This window comes from Kryptolebias marmoratus, linkage group LG2 (assembly GCF_001649575.2).
Source record: "Kryptolebias marmoratus isolate JLee-2015 linkage group LG2, ASM164957v2, whole genome shotgun sequence".
NCBI lineage: Eukaryota > Metazoa > Chordata > Actinopteri > Cyprinodontiformes > Rivulidae > Kryptolebias > Kryptolebias marmoratus.
Window position 1 is genome coordinate 30,136,931 of NC_051431.1, and position 24,604 is coordinate 30,161,534.

Here is a 24,604-nt window from a genome sequence, read left to right on the forward strand (position 1 = left end):
ATAAGTGAGATGGAGGCAGACATTCTGCTGTGGCAATCCCTGAAGGGAGCAGCTGAAAGACAAAGACGTCATTATTTTGGACATGGCAAGTCTGTGATGCTGGGAATTGTCCCAGCATGGACATGGATCATGGACTCTGAGTGTGAGGATAAATCCTCCTCCTCCTCCTCGGAGGTCTCTGAAGCTGGCATGGAGGAGGCCTCAGAGGTAGAAACAAATCAACTCTGACTCCTCTGAAAATAAGAGCAGAGGGGAGACAGATGAAGGACGTTGAGAAATGGAAAAAAAAGTAGTTTGGTCTCCTACAAACACTGTATCACTCTGCTGCACCCCAGCAGCCAGAGGGCTGATCCGGATTAAAACAACAAAAAAACTAAACAGTAAAGCCATATAAACATATGGCATTTAAAGGGTTAAAATCCAAAAATATATAATCAATATTTGATATGAATATTATAAGATAAAGTAGTTTTTTAGACCAACCAAAAAAATTAACACTTATTATTTTTACAAGAGCTGTTGGGAAGATGGCATTTTTGTCTGAGGGACCTCAAGTGTGACCTTTTGAGTTAAATCTGACGTTGACTCGTCTCAGGTGATAATAATAATAATAATAATAATAATAATAATAATAATAATAATAAAATACTCCTTGAAATGCATTTTCAGAATTTGTTATTTTTTTCATTAAAAAAGTAAAAATCTAAACTCTGGCTTTTAAAAAGATGAACACCAAAAACTATTAACATTTGATATGAATATTTGAATATTAGTATGAATATTAGTATGAGGCAGCTGTGGGTCAGTGGTTAGAGCAGCTGTCCTGTAGTGAGAGTTGGAGGTTTGATTCCTGACAGCAGTCACATGGGCAGGACACTGAAGTCCTCTGCTTCCTGTGCCCCATCAGTGTATGAATGTCATCTAAAGCACTGATTAGACTCTATAGAATTATTTATTCAGATTAGCTTTGTAGAGATGTAGTAGAGTGCTGTATGAATGTGTGTGGATGGGTAAATGAGGGCAGACTGTGTAGTAAAGCACTTTGAGTGGCCTGGTTGGCTAGAAAGGTCCTATATAAGTACAATCCATTTACCAATATTACTTGTATTTAACCTCCTACATTTGTTACAGGTGAACATTTAACTGTGCTTTGGCCTTTTAGCTACAGATCAAAATTTCCTCAAAGATTTCTGACTGCAGCTGGAAGAGTTAATGTTCAAACTTCCAATCCTCACTGTAAACCTGAATCCAGAGTTTGCATGCTTATTGATCACAGAATCAGTCACAGTAAGCATCAAATATTTCACCTGCTGGGAAACTGTTTTGATCACTGTTTTGTTATGATTAATTTTCCTCATCCCTTCTTTTAAAAACTATCTGTTCACAAGCTGAAACACCTCTTCCTCCCTGGCATCAAAGAATGTAGAAAAAGAAAAAAAAAGGTTCTTGTAAAACTGCTTTGAGTTCATTAAAATCCTGAAGGGATGAAGACAGGTTTGCAGGGAGAAGTTTCCCTTTAAATACAAGAAAACTGAAAGGAGGTGGAAACTGTCAGTGAAGTCAGGAACAAACAATTAGACATTAAAACCATGTTTGGTCTGGTATACAGGTGATGCTGTGAGGTCACCCAGGGCTATAGGGGGACTAGATAATTATCACAACACTATAGACCATAAAATTCTCCCTTTATGACAAAATAACATGGCTTTATTCCTCCTGGCTCATGTTCTGCTGACTATGCTCTGTATGGATGTTTCCATACTTTCCATCAAACCATTACTGCTACTTTGAAGACAAAAGTCAATACAATTTTACATTTCAAATAATGCAATTTATTCCATTAAAGTTTCATTTTTTCCAAGTTGTACAGTGGAATGTTAAGATTCCCCTTCAATAATTTTGTTTAAAAAAAAAAAGAAAAAGAAAAAAAGAATTTTAGTCATTTCTGACCCCCACATCCAAACTTAGACTGAAATTTGGGGAAAGCAAAATAAGGGTAAATAAGGATAACAAATGTTACTTCTTGAACAATGCTGACGCACTCTGACACTGTAAGTAAAGGATGACTGGGTGGATGAGGCTGATGGCAAACACGTTCGCTCCCAGATCCAGGGTTTGGGACTCAGCTGACAGCTTGGTTGTTTTGGGGCCTCCTTCAACAGCGTTTTTTTTTAACTATTATTATTATTTCTGCCATTTCAAAATGTATCTTGGGACTGAAATGGATCAAAGTTAGGGAGAGGAGTGGTTTTAATGGTGTTCTCCAAAAAGAAAGGAAAAAAAGAAAAAAACAAACCCATGAGACACTTCAACAGATACAATAAGTCAAATGATTTTACTGGTAGATAAGTTTGTCCTGCAACTGAGAATCCCTTACAAATCCTGCACTTCACCATTAAATTCCAACATGCAGAGGATTAATAATTAACAATGATTCATTAAAATGCAAAGAACAACAAAGAATATCAGTTGAAAACAAATTTGCAGAGACCAAAAAGAGCCGTGTTTTGTTTTCAAAGAACTGAATTCTACAAAAACTGGAAATCAAACTATTCTTAGAAGAAAAAAAAAGGTAAGTTTTAAAAACACAACTCAAGATTTTTAACAATTGTAGAATGACAGGCATAGATGAGTGAGATGGCTACAGCTTTACAGTTAGAGATTTAATTTAAAAAAAAAAAAAAAAAGGAAAAGGAAACCAGGACCCATGAAACAATCTGTGAACAAATGTAATGTGACTGAAACAGCCGGCTGCAGAGGATGCATCATCTCAATCTCAGCTAAACTACCTGCACTGTCTCTGGTGGAGACCCAGGCCTCAGGTCCTGCTGTTCCTCTCTACCTCCTGGCAGGGATTTACTGATTTATGAAGAGGGCTGCTGGCCCCCTTTTCACCCCCACAGTCATCCTCTACTTAGTCCCGAGTCCTCTTTACAGTTCTGCACAACAGCATCAGTGAAGCTCTCATTTCTGTAGATTTGTTTTATTCATGTTCAAATTACACACTCACTCTCTCTCTATATATATGTGTGATCCTCTCGTACAAACATAAATACACCACCGCTGCTCTTCTCCACCGTGGGAGGAGGCTTTGCCAGAAGGCAGACAGTCCTGACGATGTACAGTCTAAAATAGTATACAGGGGCGGCAGGCAGAAATCTTCAATCCTCTTCGTAGCATAGATTTGGACATTTTGTGGTGATTTTTATTTTGTCAATTTCATCCAATATCTACTCAATTACATATTTGTCAACAACAAAGGAGGTTTCTGTAGAGAATTTAACAGGGCTGTCACCGTCTACATGAGTCACTTTGGTAACCTGGAAAACAAAAAGAAGTGCGTTACCTTCACTTGTTTAGACTTAAACACTCCCTTAATAAGTCACAATCTTATTACCTAAAAACAAATATTTATATTCCTTTATCATTCATATTGTTGTTGTAAACAGTTGCATGTGAGACTTTAACAAGAAAAAAAATGTACGTTACAGTGTCAGAGAATGATGATTATATATTTATCATTTTTTATTATTCCTACTTTTAGAGAATCGTGTGTTGTGTTGTTTAGAAACGTGCTGTAGAAAAGTCTGATTATTCATCACAAATCACTTCAGTTTACCTGAACTGATTCAGACGGGGAAACTTTCTGCCTGACAACTGAATCGGTAACGTTTTGTTGAACGCCGCAGCAGAATATAAAATGAACGTAGAACGTTTGGTGCATGCCAGGCGGTAGGTAGCAAATGTTTTACCTCCCAGCAGCAAAGAAAGCACATACTACGGTGCTCAGGGGCCTCTCATTTCCAGGCCTTTATGTATGTGTGACGTGGACGGCTTCATTAGTGATTTATAAACGAGTTTAAAGATGGACTGGTTTTTGCAGCCATTTTGCAGAACTGTCTTGTGAAAGTGCTTCATGTATGCTGAGCTTAAATTGTTATACACTGATGGTGCTGAATGCATCAGTCCTTTGGGAGCCGAGTAAATGAACAGTCCATCTACGATACATTTTATTAATTGATCAATTTTAAATATTGCTGGGAAAAGGAATAAATATTAACAGTAAACAGCATTTTATCTAGAAGTTTGAAACTCCTAATTTGACCCAATCCTAGGTGGCCACAGTGTGTGATCTCCACAGTGCATCTCTCTAACTGAGCGTCCATCGGTAACCCACCTGAATGTCACAGTAGTTGCGTTTGGACACAAAGGACACACTGATGGGGAAGAAGTCGTTCGGCTGCCCGGCGATGCTAAACTCCAGGCTGCCCGTTTTGTTGTTGGCGTCAATGACAGGTAGGCACCACTCCAGGACGTTCCGCCGGCTGTCGTGTTTGTACTCTCCATCCAGATCACCAATCACAGGCGCTCCCACACCCGATCTGAAGAAGAGGAAGGGTCAATACAGACAATATACAGAGGCTTCACAACAGCCAAGTAGTAACAGATCCAGACATCTGTAAAAGGACAGTGGAGACCAAGTCATTCGTGCAGCTAGTGCTGGGCGATATAACGATACATATCGTGGGGACGATAGAAAAGTGTCTATCGTGATATATTTTCTTCTATCGTCTCTATCGTTTCTATCATAATTGTATCAATGATTCATGTAAATATTTCATAACGTAGGCTACGACGAATGTATTAGTGTTGTCACTTTGCATACATTCAGTTTATATAAGTGATAAATAAGAAGAAAAAATAACTATTTTGCGAAGAACCTCCGTTTTGTGACATGACGCTGCTTTACGTGTGGGTTTGCGACATGCTTTACGGCAGCAGCTTTCTGTGCGGCGCAGTGTTTTTACCATGAGTGCTGAAAGATGGAGATGCATTAAGCATCACAACAAGTAGCGACAGCTAGCAGGCAGCCCAAGAAGAAAGACTTTTACCAAAACGAGGGGGACGTCTGTGATTTGGTTCAAGAAGTCCGACACGGAGCAGAAAAAGGTAATATGCTAACTCTGCTAATGCTAATGCTAACTCTGCTATTAGACTGTTTTCTCATCTGACACCAACACAACAAACCTCTTCTATCACTTAAAGAAGAACCACGAAAAAGAATATTTAACAATCCAAAAAGTGCAAGGTAAACAAGTTGTAAAAGAGCCGGGGAAAGTTGCGAAAAGGAAAACTATAGCTGGCCGAAGATAATGGAGTCTGTTGTCATTTGATACATATTGCTGCACTAAAATGCAGCGGATCTCATTTGTGAAAGTTTAGTTAAATGCCACTTCGAAATAAAGCTTGAAAAGGGTAAGAAATTAGATTTTTTTTTTTCATATTTTTCAGAGAATAACTGACAACGTACGTAATTGGGGTATATCGTGATATAAATCATTATCGTGATATAGGATTTTTTCCATATCGCCCAGCACTACATGCAGCTTTATTGAGCAGCACGTTCTGACAGAACTGGATGTGAAAAATAAACTGTTGAAATCAGTCAGACTGTGCGCTGCAGTTAGCCAGCTCCTTGTTTCAACATGCAGATAATGTCCTTCTGATATTCTGCATCATTAGAGCATCCAGATGTTTGTTCTGCGCTCTACACATTGAGCTGCAGTGATCAGTAAGTATAGTCAGTAGATAGACTTTCACTGCACAACTACAATGAGTTTGACAGAGATGAGGATACAAACAGTGGGCTGATGTTACTCCCATTCACAAGCAACCTAAGATACAGCACCACCTTCTGGTGACTTCATGTAAATTAGTTTGTTTGCTTTAGACTTTAATAAAAAGTGATTCCAGGTTGTTTGGCGTGGCTTTTTAAAAGACATTACGTTGGTTTGGCGTACTTGTGAATGAACATCCTAGTAACACCCAGAACTTGCGTAAAAAGCAGGATTCAGAACAACCCATGTCACTGCTGATTTCCTGACAGTGCAGGAAGTCTCACCTGGAGCGGACACATTTGCTAACACATGTACTTACGGTATAGGGATGCTGATGACAACGTCGTTCAGTTCAAGGCTGTCCTTCTGCAGCTCGTACTCTATGTTGACGTCACATCCAGTGGCGCTCTCTGAAGGCCAGCAGTTTACTGAGACACACAGGATAATCCAGGTGAGAGTGCAGCTATACCCTGTTCTGTGCTACTGTTTACTACTACATAATCTGGGCCAATGATGAGAGAAGATGCTGCTGGCTCTGTACAATCTAAAGTTCTACTTTCTATATCCAACGATATTAGAAAGATGTCAACTAATTCAGCTGATTTTTAAGAACTTAATTTCTGAGAATTGAATAGTCATATATTAAAAAAGAATAAAAACGATGGTGTGTGCTCCTTTGATTAGTAGATTCAATGCAGTTCTTGTAAATGATAGCAAACAGATCTCTTTTGGAGCATTATTTGGACTGAACATGACATCTGAAGTCATTGTCCCTTGCTGTGAAGATTACTACTTTTAACTACTGGAACAAAGAACTAATCTAGATAATCACATACTTAAAGCTCAGCGCCAACAAACACAAGCAGCATCACAACAAAGTCACACTGCTGAAGTAAACAGGCGTGTTCCATATTTGAACGCACTAGTTAGAGGTATGAGGGACTCGTCTGTGGTCTGCAGCCTCCACTTGAGCACACCAACATCATTATTGAGAGGAAAGGACTTCTCTGGGTTCTTCAGGCCAATCACTGACTCAGCTGTGAAAAACTTCTTGTCCACGTTGGGATGTGTCTGTCAACAAAGACATAATCAATAAACTGCTATTAATTTATCAGGTAGCATTCAAAAAAAAAAAAAAAAAAGTACATTGAAAATTTTATCTGAATATACAAATATTGATACAGAAACTTCATTCCTGGGTATCTTTTCCACTAAGTTTATGTCCCGTTTCTCAGCTAAGGTTAATGTACATCACTGGATGGGTCTTGAACTATCTTGAGACAGTCCAGTGAGGTAAAAGTAGGGGGTATGTGTACATGGCACTTTTGATGTTGCTCCACGTTTTTAGTGTTTCATTTTCTCAGTGGAGAGTTGGATAGTGCTGAGCCTAGAGAATTTATATTATACAGTGAGATAATGCTTTTTATAGAAACAGAAAGGGAGAAGAAAAAAGGGCAAGGGTGTGGGGGCTGCCCGAGGTCCCCAAAGAGTGCGAGGGCCATGACCCTGGTGGGGGTCCAGGCGATGAAACTCCTGGAAGAAGCCTGGTTTTCACCAAGATAAGGCTATTTCTGGGTTTTCAGGGACACCTATATTGTTTCTTATAGAACAAACATTTCATATCCTTTGTTTTTTATTGAATAATTAATTCTGGGTGAGCAGAGTATACTGCCAACTAGGATCAGAAAAGTGCCACAATGTTCAGCTGAATCTGCTCCTCTCAGACTTGAAGGCCAACATCGACAGCATCTTCTTTATAGTTGGACCAAACATTTTTACTGAGTTTGCAAACAATAGATCAAGAAGGCTAACCAGTCTGAATCTAACCTGAATTATATGCTTCTTCTATGGTGTTTTTACCATCAACATTAATAAAAAGGTAGACAAAGTGTTGCTGCCTCCTCCTGTTCAGAATTAAAGCCAAAATGTTTCTTTCTTGGAGAGCTGCCATGTTGTATTTTTGAAGCGAGCGTCTGCTCAGCAGGGTCGTGGGGCTGTACCATCAATACAAAAGGTCAAAGGTCTCGGCTACACACCCTCCAAACTTGCCAACAGGCTGTTACATCCTAACAAATCTCAAACTAAGAGGCTTCAGAGATGAGCCCAGGGAACTGAAAACATGAAGCAAAATTATGCTCCATTTTGTTAACGCTGCGTTGTATTCTCACCTGCAGCTGTAGTCCTTTGTTGTCATTATTGTTGATGATGAGGCGGATGCGGCCGTTTTTCTCATCAGTAACTCGGAGCGTCACCATGCCGAGAACTTCCATGTTCTGTAAGCCGCCATCGCGGCCGCAGGTCAACGAGATCTTCTCCTCCACACGGAGATGTACGCTGAAGACGAAACGTGCGCCCAGACACAGAAAGATCAACCAAGAGAAGATTGGGAGTACAAAATTGGACAAACTAATAAATCAATCTGAATAACAATAATAAACACAACACTGGATTTGAAGGGGAAAAAAACTGAACCTTGTAGCATCATTTTTGGTGTACTGTGCAAAAATCAACATTTCTTTTTACGCCACACAACCAGTTTTGAGCTTCTGTACATTAAATGTTTCCAATTATTTAAATCTTACTTCAAAGTTTCCTCTGACAGACGGGGCTAATTGTTGTAATGCATGAATGAATTAAAGAGATAATCATTTATTGAAGAACATTTGTCAGTAACCAGAATTTCAGTATGTTACTCTAAGCTTTAGGAAGGTTTAGATGCATCCATCAGTCTGGATGTGAGAAATAATATTTAAAAACAAAATGTTCCTGCTTGTGTGTCATTAGGTTGCTCAGATTGTGCTCATCTACAACCAAGACTTCAATAAAGATCAGACAAAACTTTAAGAAATCAGAACAAATCTTCCGTTTCCTATGATTTACAAATTTTTCTTGCAACCTAAATACAAGATATTAAAACTGTGGCATTACCATAACTTTAATTATAAAAGTCCTGGCCCACAAAGACCTATTGGACACTGAATTGATGAGGAACTGATTTAGTCTAAAGTAAAGAATACAAATGAATACTTACTCTTGACATTATTTCATGAGTTTGTCATATTTTAATAAACAAACCTGTGCTCGGCTGATGTTTACTTGCATTTTTAAATTAAGCTTTACTTAGTGACAGTCATTTTAAGTATAAATAAATAAAATCTTGTGTCTCAAAAAAAAAAAATAAAAATTACTCTGCACATTCAAACCGCAGCTCCAACAGAAATTAATGATAAATTTCTTCTGAATGTTTTTTATTCTTTAAATTAATATATTTCATATAATCCTTTGGGTGATGCAAATTTTATTTTGGTCCTATTTTTCATGCAATCTGAATAATAAGTTCTCACACAAACTATGAAAATGTTTGAGATTAGATCTGTATCTTGTATATGATGTTTTTAATACCTTATACCTAATCTGAATAATTGTTACAAAGGAAGTACAAACCATTTTTTAATTTAGCTGCAGCTGCATTATGTTTGATGGATTTAAATTGTTGGCGTGCACCTTGTTTGTATTTTAGATCATCTGTTAGAATTTCAGGCATTTCAAGCAAAATTACTCCCACCAGTATAAAGATGGATGTTTTAAATAAAACATGTAATGAAATTATAGACAATAATAATAAAAATGTGTACCTCTCCACGTTGACTGGTGGTGGCAGAACTTTAGACACATCTGAGCCTCTCTTTCCTGTAGTTGGAATGATTGTTTCACCCTCAGACTTGAGTTGGTCAACAAAGTTGTCCACTTCTTTGCCTTTAGCACCCAGTTTCAGAGCCCTGCTTGGTCCACTTGACCTAAATGAGAGGAAGGGAAGAAAACACTCAGTGCTTCATCAGTTTATTAAGAACTACAATGATCATGTAAAATTTCACACAACAGGAGCAACTAGTGGACATTTTAGTAGCTGTACCTGACTGGAGTCGGTGTCATCTTGGGTTTCTCTGGTTCCACGATGGTGTCTGTGATGACGGAGCCCGAGGACACGCTGCTCATTCCTGCACTGCCGAAACCACCAAAAGCTGGCACCTTCTTTCCAGAGCGCTCAGCGTCTCTTCTGGCCTGTTGCAGCTCCTTGGCCTTCCTTCTCATCTCAGCCTTGGCCTCACGTTCCTGGGTCTAAGGGTGTCCAAACACAGTTGTTTTACAACATTATCAACAATGATAAATACTTTTTATATACCACGTAAACTACAATGTCTAAATATGTATATTAATGATTTAAATAATAGAAATATGTAGTGAACACATTTTTCTACTTGGGTTTTATTTCACTTCATTCTTAAGGATATTACTTAAACTCAATTTCCCAACAGTTCCAATCCAAGAAGCAGACCCGTGTAAGCGTGCGATCTCACCTCCCTAACAGCACGGAAAACCTTCTCCTCGTGCGAATCCATCTCTGTGAAGGTGCGAATCTGAGCCAGGTTGACGTTCTCCCTGTAGCCAAGTGCCACGATCTCATCGAAGGCGAAGATGAGGTCGAAACAGTGCTCTGAAATTTCACTCTCCTCCAGAACTCGACAGTATTCTGGAATCTGGAACAAAAAGATGAAGATGCCTTTATAATACTTTAAACCATCTGCCTTTTTCATGGTTTCATTTACATTTATAAATAAAAACGAGGAACATATTTTAACATAATAAAAGAGCCTATTAAAGGCCATATACGTGTGACAACAAAAATGTAAATAAATAAATACTGAAAACCTATGGTTCAAGGAACTATAACTTTCAAGTCTTTAATGACATTGATTAATGACTTTGAAACTGTATATGGGGAATGAGATATTTTATTCTATAAAAAAACTACACCCGTTTTGGGTGAAGCTTTGCCACAAAACATTTAAGTCTGTCAAAATAAAAGGTGTCCAACTAAACTATTGGTGACATAATGAATTATGGTGAATTATAATACAATAATTTATCTCTATATTTTATTTCCCAACTATGAAATATAGTGTGATTAGGTTTTCTATACAAAAGACGTGCAGGCAGATTTTTAAGTGCCTTAATAACCCTCTGTTCTTTTAAACTAAGAGTTTATACTGTATTTTTTCATAAAACTTGTTAGTAATGAAATTGTGGCTATTTTACCATTGTTAGAACTGTATTAATCCACCATTTGGTTACATCATAAAACATGGAGTTCAGAAAAATACAAAAAACAAAAAAACAGATTTTATGAGGCTATGTTATCATAGATCAGTTTAAAGCACGTTCCATGTCTTCTTACCACACGGGAGAAAAGTCTGAGTGTCTCGAGGTCCTCCAGAATGTTGCTGTTCTTGGTGGTGATGAGGACCATGTAGAGTTTCTCCAGCGGCTGGTACACGTAACGAACACTGTCCGTTTCCACAAAGGTGTGCTGCTTGCCAGTATTCATCAGCTTAGGGAATGCAGCCAGAAGACCCTCAATCCGTGTCCGGGTCATTTCAACAAACTGCCGCGACACAATGGCCTTACCGGCCTTCGTGCACACCGCCGCTGCCAACAGCACCTGCAGGGAGAGGCCAAAACATATGTGAGGAAAAGCCTGCACACCTTTAATATGGGAGCAGACGACACATTCAAAGACTGCTTTACTGTTTCAATACAAGGAAGGAGACCAAAAGTGAACAGTTGCCACTTTCACTTTAACAAGCAAAAATTTTCATTATGGATGTCCCGAACCAATCTCAAGTATTGACTTAAAGTCCCAATGAAGGCAGTTTTCATTGATTGGTATAAGAGTAGTTGACCACACTCAGATCCTGATCCCTGTTGTTGGGCTTCTGGCTCAGGTTTTATCAGTTTATAATCAGCCGCACAGTACGACAGCTACTGTAAAATGCTGTCACATGCCAACATGTCTTTAGTATGGACGTTAGAGGTAGACTGTTTAATTGGCCAACATTTGACACTTTTAAGAAAATTGGCAAATGATAATGTCTGTGCTAACTTACAAAACATGTGGAGTGATATAGACCCCAAAAAATGCAGAGTGGCAAAGCCAAAGCAGATCAGAAAAACTGGAATAGGACTAATGATGTTGCAGGATATGAAATAAAATAATAAAAAATACAAACATTTAAAAACCCAGGAACAGAACCAGGCATAAAGTCAAAAACAAACTACAATGATTCAAACAAAACAAACGAAGAGGCAAAACGCGGGTCTTAAACTCAAGCACAGACCGTCAAATGGGACTGAAGCTCAGACAGTGTTCATCTAGACAACAGACTGGACTGGAGACTCAACAGTGTAGCCATCTACAAGAAGGGACAGAGCAGACTGTACTTCTTGAGGAAGTTTAGATCCTTCAAGGTTTCCAGCAAGATATTGCAGATCTTCTATAAGTCTGTTGTTGAGAGTGTCATCTCCTCTGCCATCTTCTGTTGGGGCAGCAGCATCAGAGCCAGGGACCTAAAAAGGCTCAATGACCTGATAAAGAAAGCTGGTTCTGTTCTGGGGATGACTGTGGAACCTCTGGAGATGATGATGCAAAGAAGGATTTTGCATAAAATCAAGGAAATCATGGACAACCCTGACCATCCTCTCCATGAGACCGTCATCGGAAAACAGAGTCTCTTTAGTCAAAGGCTTCTTCAGATTAGCTGTAAAACAGACCGCTACAGGAGATCTTTCCTGCCCACAGCCATCAGCATCTATAATAACTCCCTGATTTAAATGAGCTACGTCAACATTTAATTTCCCTTTGGGATTAATAAAGTATTTTTGAATTGAATTGAATTCAAGGCTTCTATTGCAGATGCCGGAGCTGTGGCCTGAAGGTCATTGGTGCCTGTCGCGGTGTCAACCAAAGGACCCGCTGGTGAACACCAATGGTGATGGAGGCTGTCAAGCTGTTGGAGGAGGCCTTTAGGGCTTGGCTGTCCCGGAGGACTACCGAAACAGCTGACAGGTGCAGTGTGGACAGAAAAGACTAAAGCTTATGTGGTTGCAGACACAAAACCTCTGGCACGGGAAAATTTGGAGAGGCCGTGGAGATGGACTTTTAGTTAGGCTTAAGAAGGTTCTGACTAACCGATCGGCAACTCATAAAAAGGGAAAGCAGGCCTTGTCTCAGGCCATGTTTGATCTGCGTACAGAACTGCTGACCCAGACTGGGTATAGTGGCAGACGGTGGACGGAGCACTCCTTAATCAGGACCACATGCCCACCTTTAAGGAGGCAGACTATGAGAAAGATGAGTCTATTACTATGGTAGAGATCACTGAGGTAGTTAAAGGGCTCCCTGGTGACAGGGCACCAGGGGTGGATGAGATTCGCCCTTATTTGCTGAAGTCTCTGGATGTTGCGGAGCTACTATGGTTGACACGTCTCTTCAATGTTGAATGGAGGACTGGGACAACACCCACAGATTGTATTTCAATTATTACGGGTTCATACTTCTCAGGCTCTGTAGGAACGTTTACTCCAGGGTGTTGGAAGGGAGGCTCCAACTGATAGTCAAACCTCAGATCTAGGAGGAGAAGTGTGCCTAGATCGTGGAACAGGGGACTAGATCTTTACCCTCATGGGGTTACTAAGGAGATCCTGTGTGTTTTGTGGAACTGGAGAAGGCTTATGACTGTGTTCCCTGAGGCTCTCATTGGGGGGTGCTGGGGTCACTTATTATCAGAAGGCATCTGATTAGGATGATTAGGAGGCATCTGATTAGGATGCCTTCTGAACACCTCCTTAGGGAGGTTTTCCAGGCACTTTCCACTGGGAGGAGACCACTGTGCAGACCCCAAACCCAAAACTCATAGTGATTATGTATCCTCTCTGGTCTGGGAACAATTTGGGATTCACCAGGAGAAGCTGGGTAGTGTCGCTGGGGAAAGGGATGTCTGGGTTTCATCCTGGATCTGTTGCTCCCCGAGACCCAACTGTGGATAAGTGGTAGAAGATGGATGGATAATTTCTGAAGATTGGCATATGTCATAGAAAAACTCGAAGGTAAACCTTTATTAAATACTATTGTTTGCCATCAGGTAAACATATACTGTATAAACTGGGCTGTCATCTGAAGATGTGGTTCCCAAAGTTAGGGTTGGGTCAATAAACACCAATTTGAGGGTCTTAAAGAAATCAACAAAAATTAACTTTAAAAAATATTTTTAAATGATTGCCAACAGTGTATTTAGCCTTAATAGTTATAGAGATTAAAAACAGTAGTCATGAATGGCTACAAATGTTTGAAATACTTGACCAAAGCTCTTATGTAACACTGTACACTTTAACCAGCAACAGTCGGGATCACAAATCTCTCTCTAATTTTGTGGGTCAAAAGCTTAAAAAGGTTTAGGAACCACGTTTTGAAGTATTTTAGCAGCTGAGACAATATGTATTAACCTGACAAAGGAAGGTGTGAGACGCGTGATTTGGTGTGTGCATATTCTGAATTACCAATATTTGGATTGGTTCGAGCAAGATGGACAAATTAAAGTCACCTTGCTTTTGAAAGTTTAGCTTCATATGTGCGCTTCGAGCAGGAATGGGCTCTTTATTTTAGATTGTTAAAAGAACAAAGGAGCTGCATTCACGTACAGGTTAACACTGAGGCGCATTCACGGTACTTAAAGCAACTGGGATCAGTGAGACTGGCCGCAGAGAGAAAAGCTCGAAATATATATATTTACATGTTATCTGAAAACGATGCGTTGCCTGAATGAGGGCAGTCTGACAGCAGACCAGGATAACTCGAATCCGGATACTGGTTAAAGATACGCTGTGGAGCGAGTAGGTAACGTCAGCAGTGTCTGCATACTCCATGTCGCTAATTCATGAAAATATATACTCTGTACAAAAACAACGGCTCATTACATCGGTGTGCGCTGTTTAAATTAACATTAGCCTTTACTTTAAAGTACAATCAGCCTCGGGTTTCTGGGGGTTTTTCACCTGGGAGAACAGAAGCTAGCTAGTGCTAGCTTTAGCTGTTAGCAAGGTTAGCCAGTGTAGTCAAAATGACCAGGCCCGATAAAAGCCGAGACAGTTTCTGAAGGTTTTCGGCTTTTACTCACCATATTCGGTCTCTTTGTACGGTTCGACGGCCTTCAGTGTCTTGTGCTTCCTGTTCTGGGAGTGTTTTGTCACTCTGGAATGGTAAGAAGCGATACGGCTGACTTCTAGTTAAGTGACTGTTAGTTAGCTAGCGTCAATATGTCAGCAGCAGAGCCACGTCTCCACCGGAAGAGCCGCGCTGGATCAGCCCACTGTGGAAACCAGTGACGTGGGCTCCAACATGTTGGCCTCTTTAAAAAAAACAAACTCACCAGGAGAAAAACTGCTCTGCTGTCCTTGTTGGCTTGGCGTTTTTCTCATGTCTAACCTTTTGTAGTCAACTTATAATCAGTATTAGAAAGCAAATGGTAGAAATAATTATTACTAAAATTCCAAAATGTTAAAAGTCATTATTATTATGATAAAAGCTGTTCTTTGGCACACTATCTTAATCTTCTTTGTATAAAGCTACATTAAACTAAAATTTTATCTTTAAATCTATAGTACTGTGTAAAAGTCTCACCATCACCCAGGGCTGAAAGGCAGGGACGATGTTTTAGCCTCGACTGAGTGTGTGTATGTGTGTTAGCAAAATATATCATAAACTATTGGAAAGGTTTTAGTGAAACTTGCAGAAAGTTTAAATTGAATGAACCTCTAAAACTGATTATCATTTGGTGTCAACCCCATTTAAGATGGCTGCCACATCCAACTGGTTTCAAAAGCACCAATGATTATAACTTAGTTTTACAGAGATTGACCTAATATTGTATGTGGTAGGAGCTAAAGTTGATCCCAACAGATATTTTGAAAACTAACACAATGTGCAAGATATTTGTTTACAAAATTGCCATTAAGTATTTGCATTCAACTCTGTTTGTCTGTTAGCAAATTTTCTCAGGAACCACCAGGCAGATTTTAATCAGATCTGCAGAAAGTAATCACTGGATTTACCTTTACAGTTGATCACATTTTGGAGCTAATCCAATTGAAGATGGCTGCCACAGCCAAATGGCCTCAGAAAACACAGAAATAGCTATAATTACATAAATTTTGCAAATATTAACATAAAATCTGATGTGGTTGTAGCTTAGAGTCATCTTCAGCACATACTCCAAGTGCCACTCATTGCATAAGATCTTTACTAAAAACTTTAGCAATAACTGTTGGAGTCAATCCTGTTTGTCTGTTAGCAAAATATCTCATGAACCACTGAATGGGTTTTAATAAAATCTTTGGAAATTAATCATTTGGCGTAGATCTACAACTGATTAACTTTTGGAGTCAATTGAATTCAAGATGGCTGCTACAGTTAACTGACATTAGCCAACACAGAAATGACTAAATCAGTCAGTTTTACAAATACTCAGCTAAATTTAATGTGGTAATAGTTGAGAGTGTTTCACACGCAGCATGTGTAGATCATTTGGGTAATGATCATTACAGACCCTGACTGTTTGAAATGGAAATTCCGTGAAATTTGCAACCCCCGATGCAACAGAACGATGGAGCGGCACAAGTTTCATTCAAGAAATAAAAGACAGGGTGAAAGCATTGAATCTTTTGTCAGCGATTTGAAAATAAAAGCTAAGACCTGCAATTTCGGAGAGCTTACTGATGAACTGATCTGTGACAGAGTAGTTTGTGGTATCTCAGAAAGGCTTTGTTAAGAGACAGTGATTTAACTCTCGTAAAAGCCATTTCGATCTGCCGCATTCACAAAATGGCAGAAGAAGGAAGCAAACATTAGCTTACCAAGCTAACACGGTTGATGCTGTAAAATACTCCTCCAGCAAACGGCAACAACTACCTAAGCCCCAGCCACATTTTATAACTGACTGCAATAATTGCGGAGGCTCTCACATTGCAAAAAGAGAAAAAAGCCCAGCATTCAGACAGCAGTGCAGTAAGTACAGGAAAATGAATAATTCCAAAAACTGCTGCAAAGACAAACCTCCAAATCTTGCCAAAAAGACATACAGATAGTCAGTACATGAAGTTGCCACTGAACAGCCAACTCTAGAAGACACTTTCTATGTGGACGGCATTGAGGTTGACAGCAATACACCAAAAGCCTATATTAAGCAGGAAGGTTATGACACCATTCACATTAATGGTGTTCCCATTGAATTTAAAGTTGACACAGGAAAAAAATGCAACGTGTTATCCCTCCACACATTTAAAAAATTGTCAAAGGGGGAGCAACTGACCAATCGTGGAGATCCACCCAACCTAGTTGCATATGGTGGCAATAGGATTCAAACTAACGGCCTAGTCACACTACCATGTGATTTCAAAGATCAACATTCACTGAGCTTCTTCATAGTAGACAAGGATGTACAACCATTACTTGGTTTTCAAGCATGCACCGATATGGAAATTGTCACACTAAGTTCATCAAGTCAATGCAGAGAGCGATGATACCTTCAAAAATAAGGTAATCTCACAATACAGAGACTTATTTAGTGATGAACTGGGAGAACTTCCTGTAACATACTCCATGACATTAAACCCAGATGTGACACCTGCCGTGAGACCAGCACACCGCATCCCTGTGGCGATGCAAGACAGAGTTAAAGCTGAACTCAAACAAATGGAAAACATAGGAGTAATAACACCGGTCACAGAGCCCACTGACTGGGTTTCCTCACTAGTTGTGGCACATAAGAAGGACAAACAAGGAATCAGGCTTTGCATAAACCCCAAAGACCTTAATATGGCCTTAAAACGCCCTCACCATCCTATGAGGAGCGTTGAAGAAATATCTGCAAAGATGTCAGGAGCAACTGTGTTTTCCGTCCTGGATGCAAAAAATTAATTCTGGCAGCATAAAGAATAATGAATTTCTCAGCATAAGATGTTTTTAATCTAAAGTTATCGTATGAAATGTAGTGGGGGATATGCATTCCTTCAATGAATGCTAGACCTTTAATGTCTTTATATTATGAAGCAATGGTCCCAACAAACAGGCAATGAAATTCTAATAAATAAATGTTGTATGGAAACATCTTTATTTACACAAATGAAGATTTCAGTGCATAAAAAGTAACTGAATACATACAAAACTTTGAAATTTCACCACAGAGCAGATGTTTTGTGACAAACTGTCAGCCAAAAAGGAATGAGTGAAACTTAATGTATACACACGTTTGAACAGAGATGTTTCAGATCACTTGCACATGATTTGTCGCTGCATGGTGAGCATTTCTTTGAAAATGTATTTAAAAGCTAAAACTTCAGTTTTCCTAAATAGAACGGGAGCTACCATGTTGTGGGTTTTTATTTACTACAAAAAAGCTGCACACTTAAAACTGCTGGGCTAAAACCAGCCCAATTTGTCACCCCACTCTGAGACAACTGGGCCGTGCGAACCCTGGGTATGTTTAACTCAGGAGTGTTGGGTTCAGAGCCGGCCCGTGACATAGAGACAGTATAGGTAAGTGCTAAGTGAGCCGAAAATGTCAGACTCGTTGTGCGAGGCAGCCGTGGCGTCAAGCCGTAGATTTGTTTCATGTTTTGTAAAGTTAAAAGAATAGGGTTAACTACACAGAAATGCTCGTGGCATCAGCAAAAGCATGACTTTATATCTTTAACCAACGTTAAATGAAGTAAATGTGTTATGGAATGAAGCGTTTGTGTAGAACCGAACTGTTGAGCTAAACGTGGAGCTAAAGTTAGCATTAGGCTAGGACAGTGGCGTACACGTGGTTTATGTTCCTGTCTCAGTTATTCGGCTGTGATTAAAGCCTATATTCCTCTTACAGCTGCACTATATTTTCAACATATATTTTCTAATCAGAGTAAATGTAAGATACTCTCTTTTTATTTCTTTAAGTTGAAACTTAATGGAAATATGTTTAAAAGACTTTAATTTAAAATGGATTTAATTTAAAATACAATTCATAAGCGATGTATGTGGAAATAAAACTGTAGAGTTATATAGGTAGTAAGGTAACGGGTAAAATGAGAACTGTTTAAGTACTACTGTTTGGTTATTGGTTCTACAGTACAAATGTATTGTGCTACTGTTATGGTTTAGTAGAAGAAGTCGTCCAGTGCTTGATGAAGCAGTGTTATGATAATGCACTGAGTAGCTCCTGTAATCTGCTATATTTCTGTTTTGCAGGTGATGCAAAATAAATATGTTGCACCGGAGATGAGTTGGGCTATCATTTTCAGCAGTGTAGGTGTGTGTTGGGGATGACTCTCAGCTACCAACACACTAAAATTTAGCTCAATATCTGTCAAATTGACCAGTGTAACCATTTTAATTCACATCAAATAATTATTTTCTGAGAGTTTCAATAACATCTGTCCAGTGGTTCATGACATTTTTTGCTAAAAAGCAGACAGAGTTGATTTCAGTAGTTAATAGTAAAGTTTTAAAGTCAGATTGTTAGCACTTAGAGTATGAGTTAGGATCAACTACAACAAATTTTAGTTTAATATTTGTTCAAAACAAACAAAAAGCCCCCCAAAATTCTGCACATCTATTACTTGAGACAGGTATGTAGGAGAAGGACAATAAATCCGAAGAAGCATAAAGACACTCCCACACACTGTCCAAACCTGCAGAAATTTATTGTTGCAACCTTTCTGTCTGTAAACCTTCAACAGGAGAACATTTAATTGGAATTTTTATGAGTGTCTGACCTATGTCATACAAACATCACAAATGATGTAAAACACAACAAAACATTCATATTATCAACCAGAACAATACAAAACAAAGGCAATACAAAAGCATATATACAAAAATACAATTTGAAGAATAGAAAAGTAACAAAAAACATTTACAAATGTACACAAAAGTTCATTCACACTTTTCTTAAGCAAAAATCTAAAAGTGCATTTGCAAACAATTTAATAAGCGGATTCAAATAATGTAATAAATGAGCCAAATGAAAATATGAAGAACCCCAAAAAATGGAGTCTTAAATTCAATTAATTAAAAGAAAACATTCAAAGACAGTTCATCATTTGGCCCTTTAGAGCAAAAGTCTGAAGAAAATAAATGCAATAAGCCTCATGCTGTTTGAGTAACTTATTGGAGTCTCCACCCCAAAGTGGAAAGGTAACAAGTTCAATACCACAAAACCTCAGGGAGGAAATGTCATGGTGGGCATCATTAAAATACACAACCACCTCTGCATTCCTACAAACTGAGCTTTTATGCTCACATTAATTAGTTGGAGTCCGAAACTTAATCAGTTGTAAATGTACAGCCACTGATTATTTTCTGAAAGTTTCAATAAAATCTTTTCAGTGATTTATGAAATAGTTTGCTAACAGTACAGACACACACACACAGAAGCAAAAACATTATTGTTCCAAGTGGTTTAAATGAAACAAACAAACAAACAAACAAACAAAAACAGCCTCTATTGACACATGGAAGGAGCTTCTGTCTGCTCCACCACATGCCTTTACATCATGGCAAGAGTTGAAGTTCCAGCGCAGGTGATTTTATCATCATGCCATTCACATTGTTATGTGTTACATTTCATCTCTATTAGACATCATTTTTATCTACTCTATGCTAATTTAACTTTTTAAAAACAATGCCATGCTTTGAACAGCATTAGATTTGTGAATCTTAAACGTCACAGACGAGTTGATCTGTGCTCTTGTACTGACTGATCTGCCCACAGCAGGTGATTTGTGCACGTGTATTTGACAGTTTGTATGTGCAGAATATTCCTGCCTGTGCAAATTGAAATGTGTACATTTGATGAAGTGTTTGTGCATCTTGAATCTTGTTTGCCTACTTGCTGTATGCATGTGGATCTTATTGAGACTAATTGACCTGCATAGATCTCTGCTCTTTTTTGTTAAAACAATTAGCTTAGTCTTTACGTAAAGCTTTTTAAATGAACCTTTGAGGCTCGGGTGGCTCTGTGGTCAGCAACACCGGCTCACGATCCCTATGCAGATTCAAGCAAAAGTTTCATTTGGCCAGCACTACTGTAACGCATATGTCATCTGTGGACATGTTTCAGTTCAAATCCCACAGCAGATACCAGCCAGATTCCTAGACTGGATTGATACAACTTTGTCATTTTACAAGTAAACATTCAATCTTTTTTCTACAATTCCATTATGATTTCCCTGTCTAGACTCTGTCAACAGTTTGTTTGCACTTAATTTGTACTGCAGATGTCTAATGCTTTCTTATTAATTTTTCCCCTCTTGTAGAGAAGACAAAGAAGGGGGGAGATCCTGACTGCAGGATTCTGACAGCAGAGGAAACTGCTTTAATTCTGGATTGATCCTGGCTTTTGCTACTGGGAGTAGCAAAGTCCCTGCAGTGGGGTTTCATCCCAGTCCTACGGTTGTTTTTATCCACCATAAGACAAAATATCTACCTGTTGCTCACTCATGCTCACGTGAGCAGCTGATGTCCATCAATGAAAAGAATCTGGCAGATGATGGTGCATTTGAGTACCATTTTGTGGTCTTTCTCATGAATGGAGGAAATAAAATATGTTGGTGAAAAAAACGGCAACAATATCCTTTCATATCCTGATGCTTTAATAATCAAACCTATATATTAGTTGATTAATTAGTTTCAGGGGTTTTGTTGAAGTCACCCAACTCTGACCTACAAGTCATTCAGGTGTTAAAAGGCTGTATTCAGTCAGTGACAAAGTAAAGTATTTAAATTCTGTTTTATTGATTTGTTAGAAATATTGAAAGTGACTGAGGCTTCCTGGTAGAATCATATCTCTTCAGTGCTTCAGAAAGAAAACTTTCCCATCAAATCCAACTTTCCTTCCTCTGCTGTTACCTCAAACTGCCACTACATGGGGCTGTTGGAATGAAAGTGTTTCAGCTGATCGAAGCCAACATGAACAGAGAGAAGCAGCTGAAGATCCAGACAGATCTGGTTTCTGTCACTCCCCTCTGTGGGGCAAAACCATCTGAAAATATCTCAGAGATCAGTGCTCCCAGCAGGAGGCCTTTTCTGACCTGATCTCAGGTGTTTTAGGTCTGACCTCTCTCTGTCTCTGCTGGTGAGGACTCCTCCCTGGACGGAGGTCCGTCTCAGAGCAGGGACCCAAAGGACAAGGTGGGGGCTTGGGTGGACATCAGGAATCTGCAGGAGGTCCTCATGGGACAGCAGATCAACCCCAGCAAGGCCATGTGCAGGAAGTTCCCCCACAGTTAGTTGGACTAAAGTGGAGAAAAATCCACTTCTTCACCTGTTAAACATCAGGACATCAGCTCTAAAACTAAAATAATTTGTTGCACAAAGCTCAGTCAGGTTTAAGTCCAGGTTGTGGAACCACTGACGGTGTAGCCTTTATGTAAATCAGTGACCTGTATTTGTGATTATTGCCTTATGTCATTCATCTGTAAATGTTTTTTTTTTACTTTTACTTTATTTTTTATTTTTCATATGGACCTATTTGTGTGTCTTTAATAAAGAGTTGATATATATATATATATATATATATATATATATATATATATATATATATATATATATATATATTTGCTTCTGAGTTAAAGGAAAACAGTCATAGTTGGCAGAGCTGAAGACTTCTGATTTGTGATGCTAGGATTTGTGGTGTATTTGTTTTTAGTGATCATCTTCAAGGTGCTGATGTGATGATGCTTCAGGAATAAAGGCTCTGCTGACATGGCTTCAGTTGAACAGCAAAGAATTTTATTCAAAACTGCAGCTAAATCATGAGGAATTCATGGCCTAATCTTAGAAGTATCCCCCCGATCTCAGAATACAGTGTCTTATATAGACCTGACACACACACACACACATGGACGATCACAGATAGGTTTTTTCATCCCTTAGCTCAAAGCTCTTCCATACTTTCCTTCCCCATTTACAGCCTTTCTGTTTTCATGGCATTTGTTTCTCTATATGGTGCTGGAGTCCATACTTCTTGGCAGTCCCAGGTGAAACATCCTGTTTAGGAAGCATGTGGCCTGGTCCAGACTCCCAGACACTACATTGTTACCAACATATCTCATGAATGAAACAGAAACAGATTTTAAAAAAAATTCAAAGCAATGGCTGAATAATTGTCTACAACTCATTAACTTTTGGAGTCAACCTGATTCACGATGGCCACCACAGCTAGTCACCTTTAACCTGCACAAAAATATCTGTAACTCAGTGAATTTTACAGATATTAAGCTAAAATTAGATGAGGTAGCAGATGAAAGTCATCCCCAACAAAGACTCTAAGCTCTAACAGATCAGAAAATATCTCACAATTCCACATAAGATTGTTCATAACGTTATATCCAAGGTTTGACCAAAATGCTTCAACTTTCTCATCATAAGATGGCCTTAGTGTAAATCTCTGGGATGAAAGGTGGCAGGTGATATGTATCCCTTCAAGGGTAGTTAGGCCTTTAATTGATTCTGTTTTTGTAGCTCTGACATCCAGGAAAACAAATTCTGTCCAGTTCATATTTCAGTTTAAACCTACATCCTGTAGGTTTCAGCTCACAAGGACTACTGCAGCTAAACATCTTCAAAAATTAGTTTGAAAGCAGAGCTGCTACATCTGATATGGTGGGATAAACAATGTATGAAAATGACTTTATCATGACAGAGACAGCCAAAGTTCTAACAGGTTTATATGTACATAGGATTTTAAGACAAAAATTCAAACTGAACGTAGATAAAAGATGAATGTTGCCAGATTTACTCACAGGTTTGAAACCAGTTATCTGTTAACTTTGTGCTGATAAAGTGGGTTTATTCTTTTATTTTAACAGACAGCAGCAGGTTGAAAGTACAAGACACTTTCTGAGGTCAAATACTGCAGCTGGGTGTACCACAAGGCTGCATGGGAGCTCTTTTTCTTTTTTCAAATTTCCTAGTGTGAAATATGTATAAACAGTCCTCCTATTCTTATCTAAGTCAGCCTGTTCTTTCCGTCTTTAAATCTTTTGATAATGTAGTGATTTTAAGTCTTCTGTATAGAGATGACTGCATCTCAGTGGTTTTTGATGCGGCTGACACTATTAAACCTGGGGTGATCCTCATCATCTTGGTCTTATATGAAGATGATAGCTGACTCCAGAGATGAGAGAAACCTGAAAAACTGTTATTATTAGTAAAAGAGTCATTGTTGATTTTTCAGTTTTCACTAGTTTACATGTTATTGTGAATATCTTTAAATTCAGTTCTGAACACTGATTCTTCTCACATCTTAACCAGTTTTCTTCAACTAGACATCCCAGAGTGAACTTAATTAATATATTTTTTACTTCAGTTACTTAATAAGAAAATGTTTTGATCACAAATATACTTGTGTGTGCAGCAAAATGAGTTTATGTGTGTTTTTAAAGACTGTTATAAAATAAAACTTTTATCTAAACAGATTAACTTACTTGTAGAAAAAATGTAATTGCATTTATGAGGATAAAAAAGATTATTTGACCGACTTTATTGCTGTTCATTCATTTGTAAAAAATACATTTAGAAGTCTTGTGGTTCCTTTAAATCCACCCCCACCACCTCAAACAAGTAAATAAAATAAACTTATGGTCTTTAGCTGAATACATTTTGCCTCCCCTTCCGGAGAGCTTTCTCTATTCAAAACTGAAGTGTGGAGTTCCAAGCTTTAACCTGCAGGCTCCCCAGATGGGAAGTGAAACATCTTCAGCTACAGAGCAGAAGTCCAGTTGTTTTGTTTTTTGAATTGTTTTAAAATTTGCCATGTCCTGAGAATCTACAACAGCATGTTCCTTCAGATGAAACTTTCCAAACCGAAGTCATCTGCCATGATGTTTTTAGAGAGAAGAGGTTTTCTTCTGCAGCTTTTCAAAACAAGCCATGGGTTAATGAGTTGAAAATGTTCATCCGGTGATTACTTTCTGAGAGTTTCATTAAAACCCATCCGCTGGTTTATGAGACATTTTACATCTTCTGGCAAAAGCACAGACAGGAAATCAGGAAAAACAGGAAACGCCAGAAGTGCACGGAAGACGGAAATGACCTCTAACCGGAGCAATGACAT

At 38.7% G+C, this 24,604-nt stretch overlaps 1 protein-coding gene across 1 annotated transcript; it reads right to left on the minus strand.

Annotated features, from left to right (window-relative positions):
- Positions 1-1,816: 1,816 nt before the first annotated feature.
- Positions 1,817-14,812, minus strand: arcn1b (archain 1b). Its single transcript, XM_017433845.3, has 10 exons — positions 14,630-14,812; positions 10,855-11,118; positions 9,977-10,156; positions 9,532-9,737; positions 9,254-9,415; positions 7,787-7,952; positions 6,542-6,689; positions 5,938-6,046; positions 4,178-4,382; positions 1,817-3,320 (listed from the first exon to the last, which is right to left on the minus strand). Exons 1-10 carry the CDS (start codon positions 14,630-14,632, stop codon positions 3,231-3,233), a joined length of 1,533 nt encoding a protein of 510 aa, XP_017289334.1. The 5' UTR covers positions 14,633-14,812; the 3' UTR covers positions 1,817-3,230.
- Between the last annotated feature and the right edge of the window lie 9,792 nt (positions 14,813-24,604).